The sequence below is a fragment of the Poeciliopsis prolifica genome, unplaced genomic scaffold, assembly GCF_027474105.1.
Source record: "Poeciliopsis prolifica strain line A6 unplaced genomic scaffold, Auburn_PproV2 SCAFFOLD007, whole genome shotgun sequence".
NCBI lineage: Eukaryota > Metazoa > Chordata > Actinopteri > Cyprinodontiformes > Poeciliidae > Poeciliopsis > Poeciliopsis prolifica.
In genome coordinates this window covers 14,662,890-14,686,047 of record NW_026562382.1, presented here as the reverse complement: position 1 = coordinate 14,686,047, position 23,158 = coordinate 14,662,890, and the positions used below count along the sequence as shown (strand labels likewise).

Genomic DNA, 23,158 nt, shown 5'->3' with positions numbered 1-23,158 from the left:
AAAATTGGGAGAAGAAAATGCTTGGGGAGCATGAGGGATGCCCGCCAGGGGGCGCAACAGGCCACTCTTTTGGTCGAAGTCGTCAGTTGGTTTTGGTTACTAAGGTAATCAATAGGATGTCATCTTCTGTCACACAGCAAAAAGGAAGAAGACTTAGACCGTAATTGAAACTAAATCCGTTTATGTTACTTGTATTAATACACATGGTGCGTCTCGCTCGGTGCTGTTTAATGAAGACAAAACCAAACTGGATAAAAACGGCACATTTTATTTGCATTTTACTGCAAATATCTGAAGACTGCATGTGTTATGGTCAGATTGGGACTGTGAGCAGGTGAGACTGGTGAGACAGCAGACTCCTCTTTTTTTGGACAGTTTGTGCGCAAAAACATCAATTGGCGTTAATCACTGATGGGCTGTGCAGCTGCCCGCCGCACGCAGGCGAGTGATGGTTTTAGGTTTTAGGGCTTTCTGCCTCGGGTGCATGAGCGCGCACGCCGCAATTGTTGATGGGCGCGCGGAAAATGATGATGAGAGCGTGACCTCACCGCTTTCTGCACAGCTGCTGGAGAGAAGAGGAGGAGGAGGCAGTGAGAAACAGAAACACGCTGAGAGAAACAGACGGAGATCCAGAACAGCGGAGAGCACTCAAAACACACCAGGAGCTGCGTATTGGCATACAAGGGGGCTGGACAACATCGAGGTGCGTCCGTGGGCACCTTCCACACCACCCGGGTTCACCTCCCAGAATGTTCTGTTTTCCCCAGAAAAAGTCCCTGCGGCGCATCCACGCACACTGAAGCCCAGATGCTCACCCTCTCCGCCGACATGGACGACTCTTCGTCGCTACTGGATCTGCTGGAGTGCTCGGTGTGCCTGGAGCGCCTGGACACCACGGCCAAGGTGCTGCCGTGCCAGCACACCTTCTGCCGCCGATGCCTGGAGAACATCGTCAGCTCCAGAAACGAGCTTCGCTGCCCGGAGTGCCGCATCCTGGTGGACTGCGGGGTGGACGACCTGCCGGCCAACATCCTTCTGGTTCGCCTCCTGGACGGGATCAAGCAGCGGCCGCAGCGAGGGAGCGTAGGAGGTGGAGGTGGCCGGCAGTCTCTAGCCGGAGGTTCGCTGCAGGGGTACGCTGCCGGGATATCCGCCTCCCCTCCGGGAACTGCAATTAGAGAGCTGCCCGTGGCCACCAGGAGCTCCCCTGTCAAGGTTGGTCACTTTCCGTTCATGCACGAAATCTGCTGGGTTAACGAAAGCAGGATATCTCGTTCTTTTAATCCTTTGCACAACATAAAACCCAACTTCATGGACTTCATACTGTAGCAGCAGAAGTGGGTTGAACAAACTTTTTGAACAAGAAATCCCTCACTGTTATACGAGCAACTGCTGCAGAGTGTCTCTCAAGTAGGATGTTGAAAAATAGAAGTTCATGAAAGACTTCAAGTAGAAAAACAGTGACTGTTGGAATGATGGAAAACCCATACTCTTGGAAAATACATCATAGACCTCAACATTGTTCATATGTTGCTACATTACAAAAACATTCAGTGTGTGCCATTGAGATTTTATGTAATGGATCATGTGCTTAGCTGTGAAGTGTAAGGAAAAGGATACATACTTTTTTTTTTACCTAAATGTGAAGTATAGGTGAAAAACATCATGTTGAGAGGGAAACTTATGCTATAAGTAAGGCATGATGTTGGCAGCATCATGCTGAGGGGATGCTTTTAACAGAAACAGAGAAGATGATCACAGCCAACAGGATGATGCACGATACAGGGAAACACTCAAAGAAAACCCATTAGAGGCTATAAAAACACTAGAAACCGCTTAGAAAAAACTATCAAAGAAACAAAAAACATACATCCAGAAGTTCAACAGGAAGTTTCAGATGAGGACTGTCATAATCCAGGCCTCGAGGGTCAGTGTCCTGCAACGTTTAGATGTATTCCTTGTCCATCACATAACTGAATGAAACAGCATATTGGTCTCCTAAGCATGTAATAATTACCTCGTCATTCAATTCAAGTATGTTTAAGCAGGAACACGTCCAAATGTAATTCAGTAAATATTTATTTATGTTGCACCTTTCAAGATATAGATCACAAATGCTGGCCAGAAGAAAAGATTAGTAGAAATCGCATTAAGAGGTTAGAGGTCCATTCGAAGTCCAGATCTAAATTCATTTGGGAATTTATGACAAGTCCCTTACATCCAATCTTTTTGAGCTTAAACTATCTTATAAAGAATGATACAAAATATCAGTGTTTGAAATGCAAAGCTGGCAAAGACATAAAGCATGTAACATTTTTGTAGCATTTTTCTTCCACTTTGCATTATAAAATTATTGCCTGGATTTCTGAACTAACCTGAAAATGAGAATAAGACTTTGCTGTAAGGACGGACTGAAAAGGTCAGTGGCATTGTGAGGTTTAATTTCCCACACTCAGACAGAGAGGAGTGGGAGTCATGTTTACTTCCTGTGCAGTGCAGCCAGCACATTGTCTTGTGGCTGTGGCGTATTGGAAAATGTGGCATGTTGAAGAATGTGGCTGCGATGTGGCAGTGAGACAGCACAATGTGATGCGAGCGGCATTGAGCTGCAAAAATGCTGATTGCTATTTTATCTTTAAGGACAAGTCAGGTTCTTGTGATGAGGTAGAAATACTTCTGGTCATCGATTGTATTGGTCAGTGACAATAAAGGCCTCTGATTCAAAGTTGAAATGAACAGAAGATGATAAATTTCTCACTCCAACAGTGGAAGCTTTGCAAATTGTAAATAGCGATCCACTGATCAATTGGATTATCCAATTTGTCCCAATATTAAAGATCACCAGGTCAAATCCAGAAAATTCTAACATTTTAGTACCAAAAGTCTCTTAATTTTCAGACTGTGAATGCAATAGTGTGTACTTTGGTTATTTTGGTTTATTTCAATGGAAATCTCTTAAAACCCAAATGCTATGCAATATATATTTGGAAGCTTGTGTTTGGTTAATGTTGGATTACTGGCTGTGCCAAAAAACTAATATAACATGTTTTTTAAATTTTTTTGTGTTGGAAAAAATGAGCCAGTGAAAACCTAAGTTGGCATGAAAATTTGATTTAAAGAAAACTGGAAGCCCAGGAAAACACCTGATCTATGCATATTTGGTTGTTTCTGGGACAACAATAACAAAACATTATTAGATAAATAGCATTTCAGAAAGCTCACAAAGTTTTTGTTGTGATCCAGTGAGTGAGAAATGAACTGTTTGCCAAGTGTAGGCATTGTCTCCAGCTTTCTTACCTCCGACTCCTGCTCGGTGGCAGTCTTATCAGGCATGCCAGTCATTGACTGAAGCAGTGTAGCACTTTAGTGTGATGAGGTGCAGCAGGAAGAGTCATTCATTCATTCATTCATTCATTCATCACTGTGAACAAAAATCCAAACAGAATTTTAGTTTTGCTCATAAAAGGAAAATAAAAACTGAAAAAACAGTATTTGAGAAGGTTTTAGTTGTTGATGTGCACTTCTTTTGAGTTTCAAGCACTTTGAATATACAGTTAAATGTTACAAAATAAATTACAGCAAATGGAGTCATAAGTCAGCTCTTTTCATGTGATTTTTGGAACTTGTAGTACAGGGTATCCAAGCTTAAAGCTCTTACCTTTATACCAGATGCTCCTCATGATTGGTTATGTTTACTTAGCCAGTTAAAGTCACATGACGATCAACTTTACAGATTTCTTCTAATTGCCTTGCTAATTGCTAACTTGCTTCACATGTTTATGTCCAACCTCTCTTTTTTGTGTGATCAATTATCTGCTTCTGTGTCAATAGATACTTTTCACGCTGAAAATTTGACAGCAGTAAAAAGGTTAATAAAATAGTGTGCAACTGTTACAGTGTATTTGAGACTTGGGCTGTTGTAAGATGTTAGAAGTCCAGTTAGCTGGTAGCTTCAGCATCTGGTACTGTTGGGTTTATATTGGGAAAATAATATGGGAGGTATTCACTATATGTAAGATAATAGCTTTTAACATAGCCCCACTTCAACAACTGTGAACTGTCCTGATCATACATGTAACAAATCTACTTAATGCAGATTGATGTCTTCATTGGCCTGTTCTTACTGTAGGGCCTCTTTGGGAAGTACTCTTGTGTAGACTTAGATTTTATTGCCTCACTCACAAGTGTACACACTATAATCCAGTAACCCCTCTGCAAAGGCCTGTAGTCTCTTTTCCCAAGTCTCCTCCAGACACTCTCAGTACCAAAGCTTCATGATAAAAGTGTAAACTATTTTCCCCTTAAGTGTGTATTATGTGTGGCCATGCATTCTGGTTTGTATATCCTTTTACACATAAAGAGTGTGGATCTTTTTATAGGCATTAACTCTGCTGTTGTGTGAAACACTCATTTAAAATGGCTGCGTATACAGACATAGTTTGTGAAGGAGTCAGACAGGTGAAAAACAGAGCACTCTGAATCAAGTATGAATGTTTATAGATGAGAATGGATGTGTTGCCATGGAAGGGGAAGCAGAGGAAAGGCATGCTGAGTCAGCAGCGTGAGCAGCAATTCCTCCAGCTGTGCTCTTTTACCCTCTACTGCAGACACTGTGCTTTGACCAGTTAAAGTCTATCAAAGCATCCAAAATAAAAATACCAATTTTATATGGTCGATTTTGAATTTAATCTAGTCTTTTTAATGTCAGTTAGTATGTTCACTTATATATTAAATCATTTTGCTTTGCTAAGTCAAGTTTGTGGTCTTACATGACCATTAAAATACCTCCAGTAGCTTTTTCAATTACAATTATAGACATTACATTTGAGCTTTTCTCTCATTTTAATGTGAATGGGTCAGTGAACAAAGTTCTAACATATTGCATTTATGGTCTGCAGTCCAGATGATATATTTAACTTGTTATACAAGCAAGAGAGCAAGAAAAAAAGAATTGCTGAGGTGCTAAGTAGAGTCGTCAGATGCTTGTTCCCCTGAGAGGATGGAGTGTATGAGGTATGTGAGTGAAAAGGACCTTAACACACAAAAAAATCAAAGTGCATCCAGTGTAAGTGGGATCCTGTTTTTTCATTCCACTTTCAAGGCTGCTGTGTGTAGCGGGGGTCACAGAGCAATACTATACAAAAAGCAATCACAGAAGCTGCTAATTGTGCTCAGAAAATTAGCTTTGAGCTAAATGAGATAGATATCAGAGCAGATGTACTGGACAGTGAAGATTCCAAGAGTTATTTATACACTTCTGATTAACTCAGGTTTGGATTTCTTTCTAGGGTATCTTGTAGCAAACATCAAAAGCTTAAGTTAGTGGCATTCCCTGCATAGTTACCTGAAATAAATATTTAGTGTGCATTCATGCATATATTCCCATTTTGTCAGGTTACAAACACGAGCCTGAATGTGTTCTATTGAGAGTGCATTAGCTACTAACACACAGGGCTGCATAATTGTAAACCTTTGTCCATACTAATTTGAAAACTTACTTAATCTGAGTGTGCCTGAATGGAGTAGCAATTTTCTAATATGGCCAAACTTTCTCAATTTATTTAGAATGAATATGATCTTTGACTGAGCTATTCCAACACATGAGCAGGATTTGAACTAAATCATTCTATTGTAAGTCTGACTGTACGTTTAGGGTCGTAAATATCTACAAGTTTACTCCTGACCTGTGTAGTGTGTTTCCTGTTCTTGTTCAATAATTTTATCCAGCAAACTTCTCAGACAGGGTGATGAGACATAATGGGCCATAAGGTCGGTGTGTTGCAATGACAGTATGTCTTGGAATAAAAATACACAAATTCTTATTACACTTTATTGTAAACATACCTAACAATGCGGGATTCAGAAAATAAAAGGTTTAATTTGAAAAAAAGTTCAATCTTATAAGTAAAGACAAATAAAATCTTTAATCATTTTTGGCATGCAGAGAAAAAAATGCATTGTACTTATGCAGTTAATTCATATTTATCATTTTTCATACAGTTATTTGCAATATTTATATTGTGCACACTTATCTTTCAATGGTTGTGATGATGATAAATTTGCAATATATAATTCAGCCTTACTGTCAGACCTTCACAGAATACCTGTAGTTAATCTGGTAGTTAATACAAATACTGCATGTTTTTAAGAATTATGAAGTACTTTTTTGATAATCTATCTTATAGAATCTCACTAAAGTACATTAAGGTTTGTAGATGAAATGAGAAAGTGTGAACAATTTCTGGAATTATGGATACTTTTTCAAGGTCTATGGTGGCAAAATTATCCGGTTGTCTTTTCCAAAAAAATATTTTGTTCAGTTCTATTCAGCACAAGGTATTTTGTCAATCTCAGTATTCCTGGGGGCAACAGTTTTTTAACAGATGGGGCTTTATTTTATTACGATGCCAGCAGTTCATTGTTTTTATTTTCAACAGCCTGGGGATGTGTTTGTTTGTGTCTTAGCTGTCAAGCCTGAAAACCTGTTACTGGATTTTAGTCAAATTTGATTAGGTGTTAACCCACAATCTTGTGATGAAGTTATTTTAGGTGGAGCATGTTTCAGCATTTTGTCTGCCTTTTTTCCCTATATAGCTGTGTACTCTGTGTCTTCTGCTCACATGGTTTCTGTCGCCAAACTGTGAAATATTTAGCACTGACATAACACATTTCAAGACCAGTAACTTCAACAGAGGCAAATACTTTCAAAGCACTTTCCGGTTTGTGGATTTGTTTGGGGAAATGCTGTCATTGGCTGGCCTCTGATGAATGGAAAAAATACTGTGGAGTGTATTTATAGAATCGGTGTACACTGTCATGATCTAACTTTTTCCCTGTACTGGGATGTGGTAGAGTTTATTTTTGAACAATGTGTTGAAATTCTTCTTATCCCACAGTGCTACTAGCAACATCAGCAGACAATAATACCACTGATGAAGCTTGGTTTATTACTTACAGATTGTTCTTTACTTTGCAAGTATTTGGCCTTGTGAAGTATGTTGACTGCCAGGCCTAAGGTTTACATAATACATCTTTTAATATGAGTATATGAGTATAAAAGATCCCTGTTGGACAGAGACTCTTGGAGTTTTTGAAATACTTATTTCAGTAAATAAAAAAAAAAAGTTTTCAAGAACTACAATGTTGGCAGATAATTTAAAACAGACATACTGCAAGAGGTTGGGCTTGTCATGATTTTGAGAGAAGACAACATTTTTTCTCAGAAGTCAAAACAATTTTTTTATTTGGAAGGGGAATACAGGAAAAATGAACTGAACGTATTGTCATAATCTGAGAGGAGAAACCTAAAGTTTCTCATTAAATCCAACTTCAAACTCCAAAATGGTTGTTGCATGTTTAAAGCCTAATAACATGTATGTTATGCAAAATTCTTAGATTCAACAATTTTGCATTGGAAGAAATCTTTCACTTTGTTTCATAGTGTTAAACATTTTTTTTTAAGTATAGCAGCTAATGCGATCAAAGATTTAGAAGACAGACCAGATCCAGACCACCTTAATGTTTCTTTTCTACAGTGACAGCAAAATCTGTATTTTCAGATCTGTTCGCTGGCATCCACAAGTAGAAATGTGCAAATCTTCCATCTTAAAGCAATCATGTCCGCATCAGTGAGGATGATAAAGGAATTGATTCCTGAGATGTAAACACACTTTAGTCAACCAAACAATTTCAGAGACAAAGTATTATTGTGAAGTGTTCAACCTGTTTTTCTGCTCATTTTGCAATACAGCAGTTTGTCACAGAGATCCCAACCCTTCCCCTTGATCTTCTCCCATGCCTGTATTTACCTGAGGTTGATATGGCAGCGCCTGAGGTAGCCACAGCAGCAATGACGCCACCTGCTTTCATCTCCAGAGTGGGACAGGGCTTTGCACTGCCATTCCCAGTGATTAGGCGGGGGTTGTAAAGTGGACATAGTCTGCTTCAGATGCCTGTAACAATCCTTTGAAGCTAGTGTATTGTAGTCTAGACACAATACAGAGGGAGACAGAAAGCCTTACTTCAACTTGTGATTAACTATATCCACATGAGCATAAGTTGTTTTCATTAAATATCGACATCCTCAACACAATCTGTACTACTGCAAACATTTGTCTCCTTCTTTATCGACATAGACACAGATTCTCATTTGAAATCTGCTTGCACATTTATTCACCTTCATTAGTGTCACTATCTGGTGATATCTCCACTAAACAACTCAACATTTTTCTTGTCACCACCTTTGCACTAGTTGCTCACTTTATGAATATTTCACACTTTGAACACAAACCCAAATAAACAGACACATAATTATTTTGCCTTTTCACTTATTTGCTTTGCTGTGTGTGTATTCGCTCCAACACAGATGGCTATAAATGAGCACATACTTTTGTAAACTCATGCTCTTCATTTTACATTTCCTCTTTCTATTTCCAAGTGCAGGGATGTTTTTAATTTTAGTGTGACCACATAATGATCTCCTCCAACACACATCTTCCTGAGTCACTTTCAGTCACACACATGATTATGTGTTTGCTCCCATTTAAAAATTGTGTTTTGTGCCGCTTGGGACATCGATGTTGTTTTCTTTTATGTGCATCTGTAAAATCTGTAAGTGTTGGTGTTCTAGTAAAAATTCCTTCCCTTCCATGCTCGTTCATTTGTTCCCCAGTCCTGTTTTAAATGTTTGAGCATGAAGCTGCTCAGGAACAATATTTAATTTCTGTTTTATGAAAAAAAAAAGATACAAGAATAACTAGTTTAGAAACATTTCTTTTAGAAGAACTTGTGGAGGATTGCTCTGAAAACGTGACTCAAAATGACCAAAAGCGCCAAATGTACAAAAAGACAAACAAACAAATTGACCAGAATCAAAATACAGGGTAAAATTCTTTGTTGGGGCATCCTGATGACGGTGTAGAGGAATCAGTTTACTTTCATGCCTTATTTTCTTTGTCTGACTCAATTTCTAACAACCTAATTGATCTAAAAATAGGTAACTTAGGAGTCTTCTTCCTTCTGTAACAACCTCAGTATAGGATCATTATCAGAGTGATCTGTTATGGCTAAGCTGTAGTGCATTCACTGAATAGAAAAAAATAAAATAAAATTCTGTTCCGTTACCTCATCACTGGTCAGGGCAACTCAGGTTGAAAAACACATGATACTAACCTGTGATACTGTTGAAGTTAACCTCTATAGAGAAAACCACTATGAAATGATTTTAGTAAAATGTAAGACTGGTTAGACCAGAGTTTGACAAAAATATAGACCTCAGGGGCTGGTGCCCCACAACTTTTAGATGTGTCTGTCGTTTTGTGGCATGAGGTTTGTTCAGTTTTTTTGCGTCTAATCCTGCACCCATCACCCAACTAATGCAGGCATGAAACTGGACAAAGGTGGATTAGATAGGCGGCAGGATAGTGGATAAAGACAGCTCCATTGACAAGAAGAAGGTGTAATGATTTTGTGTGTCTAGTCTTGGGGGTTGGCGTACAATAGGTGTTAAAATCTAAACAAGCTTTCAAGCTTGACTGCTATTCCCACGGGTGTTCCCAGTTGCACAAATACACACATGACCACACACAAACACATTAGGTTAGGGGTTAACAACCCCCCAGCCTTCACTCCCGGTCTTTTGGTCACTGTGGAGATAGAGGTGAGAAGTCACTGGACAGAGGTTGAACCAATATTTGAGAGACAAAATGTGTCATGATTAGAGATACACTAAACAGATTTATACTGGCAGATTTTAAGGTTTGATTTAGTCATTTTTGTATTGTTAAAAGGTTATGAAACTGACTTTATAGCCTTTCTTATAATTGAATATTTTGAATACATTGAAATAAAAAAATGTATAGGTCACATGATTTAGTTTTTTAACATTAATTTACCATTAGTTTTATGATATCAGGCTACTTGTATGTTCATATGAAGAAGCATATTAACATCTATTTACTTATTTATCATTCTTGGGAAATCCTGCAATAATAAGACAGCATTCATCTGTACTTTTGTTCTTCATATAATTGGACAGCTGTTGTAAAAAATATGAAATCCTGACCATTTTCTTTTGATGAGGGACATTCAATTTGGGATTCTTAAACCACTCACCTATTTGGAAATGTTTCTGTGGAACCTTACTCCAAAATAATGTCTTTTTGTTTTGTTTTTTGTTTTATTTTACATAGATAAAGCATGTCTAAAATATTCAAAAGAAAGTGCAAATTAGGATGATGAAATACCTGAGTACAATGTTACTTGACATGGTATCTGCTGGTAGTTGGGGAGAAACCAATTTAGGACTGTCATTAATTTCCTAGGCACTGGCCATGATTGACTATTCCCCAAGAGCAGGGGTGAGGAAGATAGTAAATGTTAGCTACTGCAATTTTGTGAGGTTAGAAACTGTTGTTAGACTTGTAGACCTCGCTCAAAGTCTCTGTATGTCAATTATGCCCTATGTGGATGACCATTGGAAGCCATTCTTAAACAACAAATCTACTTATCCATATCTATTGACTGTGTGCGCTGGTGCTTTAATGTTGGAACACGAAGGGGCCATCCCCAAATAGTTCCCATTTTGACTGGGCAATATGGACATAAAATGGGCAGTACACCGGTGAATCCTATGTTTGGTATTCAATTTCATAATTTAGGTAATAGATGCAGCTGCTTGACCAGAAAAAACCCATTCAATGATTCACTCTACACTTTGCTCTTGAGCAAATCTCAAGACCACATGAAATCTGGAGGTCTGTAGATATTTAGTGTATAAAGCTGGTGACCTCAGCACATTGTCGGCCTTATGATCTGCTAACACCCCTCTGAGATTTTATATGGCTTCCCAATTTGAGGCTGACCTGCTTTCATTCCCCATTGCTTCTACTTTGTTATAATACCACTAACATTGCACAGATGGCATCTACTCATGGTATTATGTTGGAATTAATTGGACCTCTAAGAGCATCCCATCATTTCATTAATGTTTTTGGAGGCAGCCTTCATGCTAAGGTGCTGGACTTGATATTCTGGTGTCCATGTGAGTAAATATAACTCCTGAATTTAAGAGATTAGATGGGTGACCCAAGACCTTTGGGTGTGCCAGTGAAAAAACAGTCACATACATGACAGGAGAGCTTTTGTTGGGTCTTATTGTGCATTTTATAGTGAATTACAGCAGTAGGTACGATTGTGTCTTGGTTAAAAAGTACAAATTAAATGATTTTTGGAATACAAAGCTGTTACCACAGGGGCAAAGTTCCTCCTAATGCCATTGGAAGCTGTCACACTGTAAAGTTACCACAGTTGGTCTGAAAAGAGTCTGTTATAACATGGGAAAGGTGTTACGATACATCCTTTGTGACCACAGTATTTTTTCCATCCTGTAAAGGCTCTTGTAACTCCTAAAGCACCAGGCAGCAAAATGTGTGCGTAACAACAGATGAAGTTCCACTAGTGCAGCGCTCGAAGAAGTGGAACGGTTCTCTCGGGAGAGAGGTGTCGTAGAAACTCAAGGTGTTTCTCCAGGTGTCACACAGCGCAGCAGTATGTGCGTGTTTGTGCAGTCGTACCTCTCTCTGGTCATGTATTTCAATTCCTTTCTTTCATATAGAAGAAGTGTCTCTTCCACCTCCTCCTCATCTTTCTGTGGAGATGTTGAAATGCGCCCACTTTAGATTTGGCAGGAGACAGACTCTTGGCTAGAGCTGAGTAGAGATATCACTGTGCGCATACACACACACTCCCACACACACATATGAAGAAAATTACAACATGGCAACAAACACAGGTCTTCTGTTTCATAAACCTGCTTTTCACACTCATAAATCTCAACTTCAGTTCATGAAGTTTTGTTTTTATAGGCACTTGTGCAATCAATTATTGCTCCCTTTTTTAAATATAAACATATTGTTGTAAAAAAGTGAAGTGATGAAACCTTAAACGTTTTAATATAAAATACAAAATTATTGAGTAAATAATGTAATCATTCACAAAGTGAATCAGTCAAGTGTGGTGCAAGATAACTTCTGTGCTAGAATAGGGTATCGTTTTAGTTTTTATTCAGTGAATAAATGGTAATATTCTTCTCATGTTTACTGCATTCATAAAAATTACCTGGAACGTCTGTAAAAACATCTGCAGTTATTTAGGACAGTGTTTTGTGTCTTCAGCACAGCTGTGAATGGTTTCCCTCCTCTCTGACATTTCTGTATGTTTTTGTGTATGAATAAATGTTACACGTGCATGTTTTCACTGGCATGTATGTGCGTGCATATGTCGTGTTTGGTGGTTTAGTGGTCGTACGTCGGTGCACTAAAGAGGATGTATATAAATGCTTGTGTGCAAGGGTGTGTGAATTTCCCTGACTTTTAGAACCATGAATCCATGTGGCTAAAATCATAAAAACATAAATTTCCGGGAGAAGGAAAGGATGAAAGCACGCTTGTTTTTATGTGGTGAATTTTTTGGCTTCAGCTTTGCTATGGGTGTGTGTTTCTGTGTTAGAGGGATCTGGCAGTTTTCTCCCTTCGGGATACGGATTATGTAAGCAGAGAGAAGTGAGGTCAAACACCATCCTCCCTGCGGCTGTGCTCTGTTTGGACTGGGAACAATGGGAGCAAGGGTATGAACAAACTCCTCTGCTCCTTAAATTAAAAAAAACCTTACACTCTCCAGAGACTCTCGGTTGACTGCTGTTTTTCCAGCCAGTGGAGAGGCCTCTGCTTTTTCTCAGCCCCATAGATCTGACATTTAACTTGCTTATTAAGCATCACTTTATTAAACAGAGACAGAGGAAGAAGTAAAGAGAAATGGGATTCGCCTTCCTGGACTTATTTATCACCAATTTCTTTTTTAAAAAAAACATCTTAATGTTTTTTTCTTTAATTAGTAATATATAACTGAGTAGTTTTGAAATTTTAGCTTGCAATTAAGTTTATACTGGAGAAGAACATTAAATATTGTCCAAATTAGAATAAAAAAGCATTTATTAATACATAGCATTTAATCATTTGGAACTAAGGCCCATATTATAACCGTTTTAATGGTCTTCTGTCTTCAGAGACAGTTTTGCACAATTTTCTCCCAAGTGTCCATAAGTTTCTAATCTTATGAAGGCAAAGAAAAAATCTGTAAGTTCTCAATGGGCAGCTCTGAAAAATAGTACAGGGCGAGGGCAAGGTGTATTTATCTGGCTCTTACTGTGACTCATTCATCAAGTCCACCTGCTGGAAACACTTAAGTAATTATGTGTGGGCATTATGAACAGCAAAACTGAACACTGACTGTGGTCCTGCAGCTGATTTTTATTGGTACTGGTCTTTATAAAAAATAACATTTATAATATCGCTCTTGGCTGGACGTGACTCAGACTTCATCATGTCGAATGCTGGCTTCTATTTTGTGCTTTTGTATTATAACTGATCAGCTCCCACAACTTCATATTGGATAAGTGGAAGACGGTGGTTATATGGATGAATTGAGTGGAGGATTAAGAAAAGGTGGCATCAGTTTAGATGCTAATTTTATTTCTGACCTGATACAGTGGTGAGGAAGGCAAAACGTTGCATTATATGGGGAGTTGGAAGCAGTTATGCGGTTTATGTTCATCCTGCCCATATGTCAACATAACAGGGTTGAAGTAGTTGTTCACCAGAACGTTTTTAGAAGACAGAGCCAACTCCCCTGCCACAAAAACCCCAGGGGTATTTTGTAGCATTGCCTTTGAACTGACTTGGGTCAAAAGTGTTGGATATCCTCCCACAAGCTTCTCACAATTGTTTGTTGGAGTTCCAGCCCATTCCTCCTGATAGAACTAGTGTAACTGAATCATTTTTTTAATCTGGGTGGCTTGCACATCTGCTGCTTTGTAACATAGGCTTACGGTTATTGTCCATTTGGAATACCTATTTGTGTGCAAGATTCAACTTCTTGGCTTATGTTTTTAGGTGTCGCTCTTATTTTTCTACATGTTCTTTCATCTTGATGGAATCTCTTTTATGAAGTGTACCAGATCCTCCTGTAGCAAAACAGCCCACAATATGATGCTACCAACCTGTTTGTGTTTGTTTGTTTTGTTTTTGCTTTGCAGTGATGGCCTCCTCTTTGCTGAGAGACCTTTAAGGTCACCATAGTATAGGACATGTTTCACTATGGATAATGACACTTTTTTCTAGCTTCAGCCAGCATCTTTACAAAGTCTATATGACTTTATGAATAGATGAACACAGTACCTTCAAGCATGTAGAAATTGTCCCCAAAGGTCATCCAGACATGAACAATTCCCCAAATCTCTTCCTGATGTCTTGTTTGATTTGGTTTGACTTTGTCGTTGGGTCAAATAAGAAAGCAATGTGTTTAAGATATGACCTTAAATATATCTACAGGTCCGCTTAACATATTAGAAGTTTACAAAGTTATAACATAGTCGTTTAGGATTTTCTTCATTGTTTTAAAATATACTAACAATTCTGCATGTCGACTTCTGACTATGGAGATATTAAAAAGGAAATCATATTCTGGCTGTTGGAGACACATCTTTGCATTATCTTTTTTAGATGAGAGAACAATTAAGTTTTTCCACCTTTGCCTTTTATGAAGCCACATTCTGATCATTTTGCCCTTTTAGCGCCACTGTAAATCTCTGCAAGAGCACGCTGCTGGACAGAACTAGGACTATCATTGCCTGAAGAGGAACTTGAATAAATAGCTTAGTAATTAATTAGTCACAAAGTACTTGGCAAGTGAAATATTGTCAGTGAAGCACCTTATATGCTGAATTATTTATAAACCCAACTGCACAAAGTGTGCAGGTGTCCAGAAGCGCCCTTTATAAGTAGATGCTAATTTTGTAAGACACAGTGATTTTCCATGAAATCTTAACATCTGTACAGTGATAATTTGTCACATTGGGACTAATATTGACATTCTTTAAATTGAAAGTTATTGCTCTCTCTGCTTGCTGAAGCAGTGCTCTGTCCCGGTTTATCACTGTCACCTCTCTGGTGCTTTCTTTTCTATTTTCCTGAGCTCACTTTATCATTTCTCTAATTGTTGTCTTTGACTGATGTTTGTCCATTTGGAAAGGGACTTCCTCAGAATGATTGCAGCCACTTCTCCACTCATCTCATCATTCATTCCTTTCAGCCTTCCTCTGAGAGTTTGGCCACAGCGCAGTCTCATTTCTGGCTCTCTTTGCCCAGTCATGCCAACTCTACTAAAACACTGTAGGTCATCATGTGGTTCTCTGGCAAAAGTTGCACATTGCTGCAAATGTGCAATGTGCAACATACATGACTTGGTTTGTCATGTATCACCCCTGTGTTGATACTGTAAGGTGACTATTTTGTATCATAAAATAGACAGGTTTTAATTTTAAATTCAATATTAATAGAAAACTGAAACTTTATGTTTAATACTTATATGATATTAAGGACTCCAAGCTCCAAACTAATGTACTATCCCTTTAATAAAGTGAAAACTGTATTTTTCAATAAGTACTGGTTTCAAAGGTGTAGAAATTGTCCCACTCATTTAGCGTTACATTTGTGTGACACAGAAAACTGTGTGAAATCCTGTCTTTAATACAAAATGTTCTCATCAGAATTGACTGAGAAGGACAGACAATTTACAAAAAAAATCTGATTTTTATTTTTATTTAATGTTTTTTTTTGGGATACATAAAATAACAAGAGCTATTAGGAAACCATTTGTAACAACTTATTATTCCTGGTATACTCTGAAATAATTTCCTGGTGGTCTATGCTGAATAATGCCCTAATTTCACCAACTGTCCCAGAACATTTTATCTCAGGCAATCAAGACTAAAACTAGGGTAAAACTGGGAGCAATGATGAACAGAAATTGTATGTGGATCATCCTAACTACTATGCATTTTCTCCTCCAAGTCTTCAAAGAGACTTGTGATGGTGGCATTAATCAACTGGGTGAAAGTGTGCTCAACAGCCACAGGAGATAGAGGCAGTGCAAAAAAAAAAAACTGGGACAGTATTAGACCCTGCAGCCATAGTTTTCCCCTTTTCTTCCATAAAAACACATTCTCTCATACATTAACCCCATTTTGCTCCTCATCAACACTCCCTGCCTTTCTTTCACACCATCTTTTGAATTTCTGTTTTCCATCATTTCTCCAGCCCTCCCTGTGCTGCAGCTCAGCTCGTCTCGGCTCAACAGTGCTGATTGGTAACGTCACTGCCGTTGAAGTGTTAATTGCACATTATATTGGCAAACCCCTTGGAAAGCATTTAAAAAAAAAAACTTGCACTGACAGAAGATGGAAACAGCAAAGGCAAGTAATTAGCTGGAAGATTACATGCTGGGAGACAATTCAACATGATAATGCAAAATGACAGTACATTATAAAATATGATCAAATCTTAATAAAATTTCTATTTTATTAAATTATAGGCATCATAGGGAGAGCTATGGCACTCTATTAAGTCAAATGAAGCCACTAAAATACCATATCACACACCCATGGAAATAAAACTTGCCTATTGCCAAATAAATTACAATTGCTAGAATTACATTTGAGGCCAGGGCTGCAATAATTATGCTATATTTCTACTGTAACACACAGGAACTGGGCATGGTTAGGAGGTAGTTTCATTAGGGGTGCAAATTGGTTTGGAGAGGGGAATTGAAGTCTGCTGTTAGGGATTTATACTGCTTGTGGTACTCCGTGCTTCCTTAAAAACGTTTTTGTGGAAGTTAAAAGTGGCAAGTGTATATTTTGTGGTAGTTTAACAGAGTGAAAAATCATTGGCTTGTACATAGCGATTTAGGCTAAAGGGTGATGTAATGGTTTGCACTGTCGCCTTGCAGCACGAAGGTTAGCACCCAGGAGAATGCGGCTATTCTCTTGGCTTTGTTGGAGAGTTTTAATGATCTCCCTGTGCAAGCTTAGATTTAGTCTATTACTCCAAAAACAATCATACTTTTTTGGTCATTATTAATGTACTGGCCACTTTATTAGTAATTTTCTTGTTTACCCAAATAGTGAATAAAAAAATGAACTAGGAACAGAAAACTGAGGCTACAGTTAACAGAAGGTCACTAAAACTGGATAATAGCAGATTGGGAAATTGTTTCATTCTCCAATGATTCACATTTTCAGTAATGTACTGAAAATGTACATTACCGTACATTTTCAGTTATTGAAAATGTACAGTAATACATTTACATTGGCTGTCATTCGGTTATGACAGCCAACATTTGATGTTGGTAAAGCGGAGGCCCCATAAACAGAAATTCGTCTTCAATGTGTTTCATTGAGCACTTTGTCCCTCCCCCCCAGGAGTCGCATTTTTCTTAAAACAAATCCACCTTGTTTTATTTTATGCCAGGAAGAAGGAACGTAATCAATAAATGGGGTCTAATTCAATTCCAGCAAAGCTGTACCTAATGAATTGGTCTGAGTGCAGTGTGGAAGGTTGGCTGTCTAGCGTGTTCCTCGTTTCTTGCCCACTGACAGATGCTACAGGAATCGCTGGGAAAACAAAATGACAGAATTTCTAAATTCTTAAGCAAGATATAGTGATGTGACACTTTTCTAGGGTTGGCATTTGTCCTCGGGATGTTTATTTTTATCATCTTATGTGTCAAGGTCAAGATTTTTCCTTTCTATTCTCTTGTACGGCTGCACTGGTTTCCATGTCCTTTGTTCAGGTCTCTTTAAAAAGCTTCTAACACTGTACTCGCATCTGTGTCATCAGTGATGCTACGTCCAAGCCCCTAGAGAGGCAAGTCTCACCTTCTGGCATCTATCCTGGAAATGCTTTGTGGGCTAACATGGCCAGCTGTCCATCTAAATCACTGGCTAGTGACTGATAACAGTTCTGTCTGTAGTAAATGCAACTAAACCACAATAACATCCGATCAAAACTCTTGTGACAAAATTAGGCTTGCATTTTTTCCCCCCACAGTTTAAAGTTCTGCTGCTCATGTACAACATTTCTCAGCAACTCAAAAAGCTTGAATTAGAGCATCATGCTATTCTGTCACAGATAATGCAGTCAATTATATTGACATTTACACCATTCTGTCATATTGGAACCTCCAATTTCAATGCCTTTAATTTAAGTTTTATGTGGAAGATGAACACAAGGTAAAATTTATAGCTCGACCCAAAACTCAGACCAGGTCTGGCCAAAATTATATGCTTCATGGTCGAGTAGGGTTAGACTTGGGCTTCTGTGGCATGTTTTTAATAAGCCTACAGAATATATAGCACAGAGAAAACGAAACAAGGACACACAACATAAAGCTATATTCTTATAGTCTAAATATAAGAATGTATTTAACTTACTCCATTACCATCGCTGCAGCCGAACCAACACGCTTCTGCTGCTTTCTGCTTCCGGGAAACAAGCAGAGGTTCCAGTCTTTATTTCATTTATTCAGGCTGTTTTTGTCTTTTCAGATTTTTTTTTTTTTTTGTCACAACCTGTCCTGTCTATTTATATGGGCATTTTTTTGTTTATCTATACTGATCAAAAGAAGAAAGAATTGAGAAATGTCCATAGGTTAAATAGACCAACAAGTACAGCACACTGCACAACTAATGTTCACATACTGCTCTGTTCCTAACAATCACACATCAGGAGATTTGTACTTCACTCACCCTGCAATTACAACAAGCAATATATTAGATTTACTTTGGGCTCTGGCTTCTGATTAGAGTTAATAAGGCGTGTTGGTTCAGGCTCGAACACAATGGATTTGGATTTGGACTGGGTCAGATTGGATTTTTTTTATGTCCAATCTGAAGTCTAACACAAGGTTGGGCATTATTGTGTGGGGTTAAAGATTTCTGTTTTTTTTTGCGGTTTTTATAGATAAATACGCCTGATCTAACACCTATATATAAGATATTGTGATGTTGTTCTTTCAAAAGTTACCTAATGTGTAAGAGTAGTATTATTTCTGCAGTATTAGTAATAATTTCAGTGTAAATGGAGCTATTCTTTGAAATATTAGTTTAATTTTAAAATCCTTTAACTGTCGTGAAGACACTGGTATCTCCATGAACCCATGGAATAACATTCAAGCCTTTTCAGAGTGACAGTTAAGGGGTCAAAACAGGTTTAGGTTATAAATAAATATCCCAAATATAGAACATCTCTCAGGAAACTGTTAGGTCCAACAGGAAATAGTATGGCACAACTGTAAACTGAGTTTACAGTTGTGCCTGAAATCTGCATTTCAGTTTATCTGAAATGCAGATTGGACAAGGAGACAACAAAGAAGAAGCCAAGAAGTTCATTAGAAGAGCTGCATCAATTCACAGATAGGATAAATGTGAAAACCACTATTAAAATATAAATTACAAATCATTCCTTTAAGGAAGGGTGGCAAAGAAGAGAGTGATGTTAAAAGAACTCAAGAAATCATTTTTGCAGTGAGTCAACATGTCTAAGAAAGTGCTCTGATCAAAATAACTTTTTCATGTTCACATGTAAAGTCAGAGCATGAACAATGTTCTGAAACACATTGGTGGCAGTGTCATGGTGTGGGGATGCTGTTTTTCAGCTGGAACAGGACAGCTGGTCAGTTAATTGTGCTAAATACCGGACTTTACAGAAGGAAAACCTGTTAGTATCCCAATAGCTTTTTGGCTGGGTTGGAGAGTCACCGTTTAGCAGGACCCTGGAGCACAACCTTGTACTTATTTTGCAGTGAAATATGGGCACAAATATTTTTCTCTCGACGTTCAAACCTAGTAGAAATAAAACACAGCACACTTACAGCTGTAACTGCAGCTGTCGGTTATTCTACAACATATCAGCTTGATTCAACATGCATAAAACACATTCTGTATTTTGAAATATAGTTTTGCAAACTATGCTTTTTTTTCATACACTTCACAATTTTACAATATTTTGTGTCTGTCTGTCACGCATAAAATCAATTAAATGTAAACTTTTTAGTTGCGACATGACAAAATGCTAAATAAAAAGAGAAAAAAAGTTAATTTGCCGTGAATATATTTTACAGGCAATGTTTATTTCACTTTTTGAGTTAGCATATCAAGAACTGAGGCTGGAAACATGCCATACAGCTGTCATATTTGACTTTACATAATTCACTCATAGATTTCCACTCAGGCTACTTTGAGCGCTGAGTGGCAGGTCTGCTGTCTGCATCCACACGCGGCGGTCTTGATAGGACTGTGAGTTTCAAGCAAAGCTTGTGACTATAATTAGTGATGCTACATCTAATGGGCAGTCCAGCAACAGTTTGGTAAGATTAATACTAGCAGAATACAAATGAATTAAAAGAAAAAAAAACTCTGTGAATGACTTTGCTTGTGTTAATTCCCTTTGATTTATTTCTTCTATCTTCCTTTTTTGTCCTCTTTCTTCTTTGTACTTTGCTCAGTACCCTCCTTCCCTCAGGTTTTGACTGACACTACAGTCTTCCTTTTATATCTGCTGAATTCAGCTGCTGCAGCTCTACACATTCATGTGTGCGCGCACACACAATCACACACATTTTAAGACATAAAACAATGTCAGCAGGAAGGATTTTCCTGGCGGCCTGCTCTTCTGTGTATTGTATGATCTTGGATGTATTAAAAGGAAACCTCTGCAGTCACACCTATTTAGTCGCGCTCTCACTTCCTTTTCTATCACCACCAGAAAATTGAATTTCTATCGCTGTTGTTTGCTGTGATGTCCCTGTCCCAGATAAGTCACTCATATCCCTCAGTGCATGTAGGCTAAGACACACTCATGAAGGCACACCAATAAGACTGTTTGTTGGGTAATTGTTAATAGATGGTGTTTTTCTTCTTTCAAAGTGTCTTTTCCTGTTTTAAAAGAAGAAAAAGACTGTTTTAAAAAGATAAATATTACACTATGCTTTGTTACTGTTTTTAATTACTGTCCTATGCATTATTTAAGATAAATACTGTATTAAATTTCACACATAGTTTTGCGTTTTAATTATTTTTGTCAGTGGAAGCCCTAATGGTGTTCCAGCAAAGGACACCAGCACTTTGCTGGCACACCTGCACAACCAGCTGGCACATGTTTTGCAGCAATGCCAGCAAAACCTCAAACCATGCTTGGAGGTTCTTTTGTATAAACCTCAAATTATGAGGTTTATGCAAAAATAAAAGCATATAAAACAGAACTAAGAAAAAAATGGTACACATATTAACTGTTTCATTGTATTAGCTGTGTTTCATTTATTAAGTTGGACTAAATGTAATTCATTGAAATGTCTACATTATCTGCCTGTTCAAAACAGGTGGAAATCAACTTTTTACATAAACTTTGTGTCCAAACTTATCATTTTTGTCTCCTATAACTTATACAGCCACTTGTTGAAACTGACTTCTCATCCACTATGGTTATTTTGAAAGTGGAGGCTGACTAATGACAAGAAATGAAGAATAAATGATAAATCCATATCATGTATGTGTCTTCTACTATATTTAATGATTGCAAATATCACCACAGCCCTGAAAACTGCATTGCTATCAACCTCCCCACCTAATTGTCCTATTTGAGGGCTGTGAGGCTGGAAGCTGTCCCAGCTGTCATTGATTGAGTGACAAAGAAGACCCAGAGCTTTTCAGTGCTCTCTGAGCTCTTCTTAACTTTTTCCAAATCAATTGAAATGTTCCAACGGTATTTGGGTTTAACACTCTGTATGTTTCAAGAACATCTGCCTGACTGACTAAATATGTTGCCACAAAACTGCACACGTCACACACACATAATGAGATGACAATAACTTAATCTGAAGGTATGTGACATTCACACTCACACACATCAGGCGGATTGAGCAATCGGTAACAGATGGCTCTAAACCCCGCAGATGTTTGTGTGCGTGCAGCTTTTGTCATTTGTGAATAAAGATCTCTTGTTTTTCTTAATTGAATCTTATGATGTGAATGGCTCATGGGACAGAGCAACACTTGCTCACACGCACTCACACGCAGATTTGTATTCATTTCCACAGTGTATTCGTGTTTCAGTATGCACTGAGAGACACAGATCCATTAGCCGCTGGTGGTCTGTCAGTGGGCAGGTGGGGCAGTCTGGTGCCTCTCTGGTGGTGCACAGACATCTGTGTGCCTGAGTGTGTTCGAGTGAGAGACGTTTGGAGCCAGTATGCTGTGAGCCAGGAGGGCTCAGCCTTCCCTATATTTGGTATCTGAGTCCCATGTGTGTGATCGAGAGTGTGCCCATGTGTGCCTCTATGTTTGCTGCTTTGGTTATCTTTGACCTTCCGTCTGACTGAGGAATTTCACGGAATTGTTCTAAAAGAGCACAGTAGAGTGTAAGGCACTGAACTAATTAATGTGAGATAATAATTAGCTGCTTTGTTTATCCCTGTGGGGAACTTGAGTTCTTCAGAGGTCAGAGAAGGAAAAAAGCTGTGGTTAATGATCACAACCCCTGGACTCCTGCAAACAGAGATGACTCCAAATGGGTGTATTTGTAACTCGAAATAAAGCAAACAGTCTCATGTTTTTAATCTATATTTAATTATTGTTAGAGGGATGTTAGACTTTTAGTGTATATCCATGCTACAGTTCATGATCTCATGTTTGAATTATTTCAAAGATGAGGTCATCATTTGAGATAATAAGCCTGTGGCTGAGTGACCATGTTCTATTACCGTATGAAGTCAGGCAAAAGCAAATATACTCCCATATATTTAGGATGTACCTATGTTCTGCTGACAGATTGACACAAATTGACTATGACGTAACAGGACACGACCCCAAAATTACACAACTTAAGACAAAGATTTGACTTCATACCAGTAATATTCAAAACTTATTTCTAAATTGAAACACATTAATTTGCATTGCATAGATGACACAAGAGTTGTTTTACTGTTCTTCAGCTTCAAGAGAGCTAAAGTGTAGCCCATTGCTGTATGAACTTCGAGTCTTGAACCGGTTCCTCTGTGGTCAAAGTTCACAGAGGAACCAATCGTTTATGTATGACTTTGACCCTGATGCATTGTGAGGTGTACTGTACAACCAACAGACACAATATACTTATCAAAATGTTCTCTACTAACCTTAAAGTGACTTATCATGTGGAAACTAATTTATGAGTCCCACATTGCTCTCTGGATGGTAATGTGTTATCACAACTTTCGCCACACATTAAGT

At 38.2% G+C, this 23,158-nt stretch overlaps 1 protein-coding gene across 1 annotated transcript in view; it reads left to right on the top strand.

The window, feature by feature from the left end:
- Positions 1-384: 384 nt before the first annotated feature.
- LOC129361230 (E3 ubiquitin-protein ligase SH3RF3-like) overlaps positions 385-23,158 on the top strand; it is a 105,886-nt gene continuing 83,112 nt past the window's right edge. The window contains 3 exon segments of the mRNA XM_055031977.1: positions 385-447; positions 449-680; positions 683-1,215. Of these exon segments, the coding sequence (XP_054887952.1) occupies positions 412-447; positions 449-680; positions 683-1,215 (801 nt within the window). The 5' untranslated portion in view covers positions 385-411.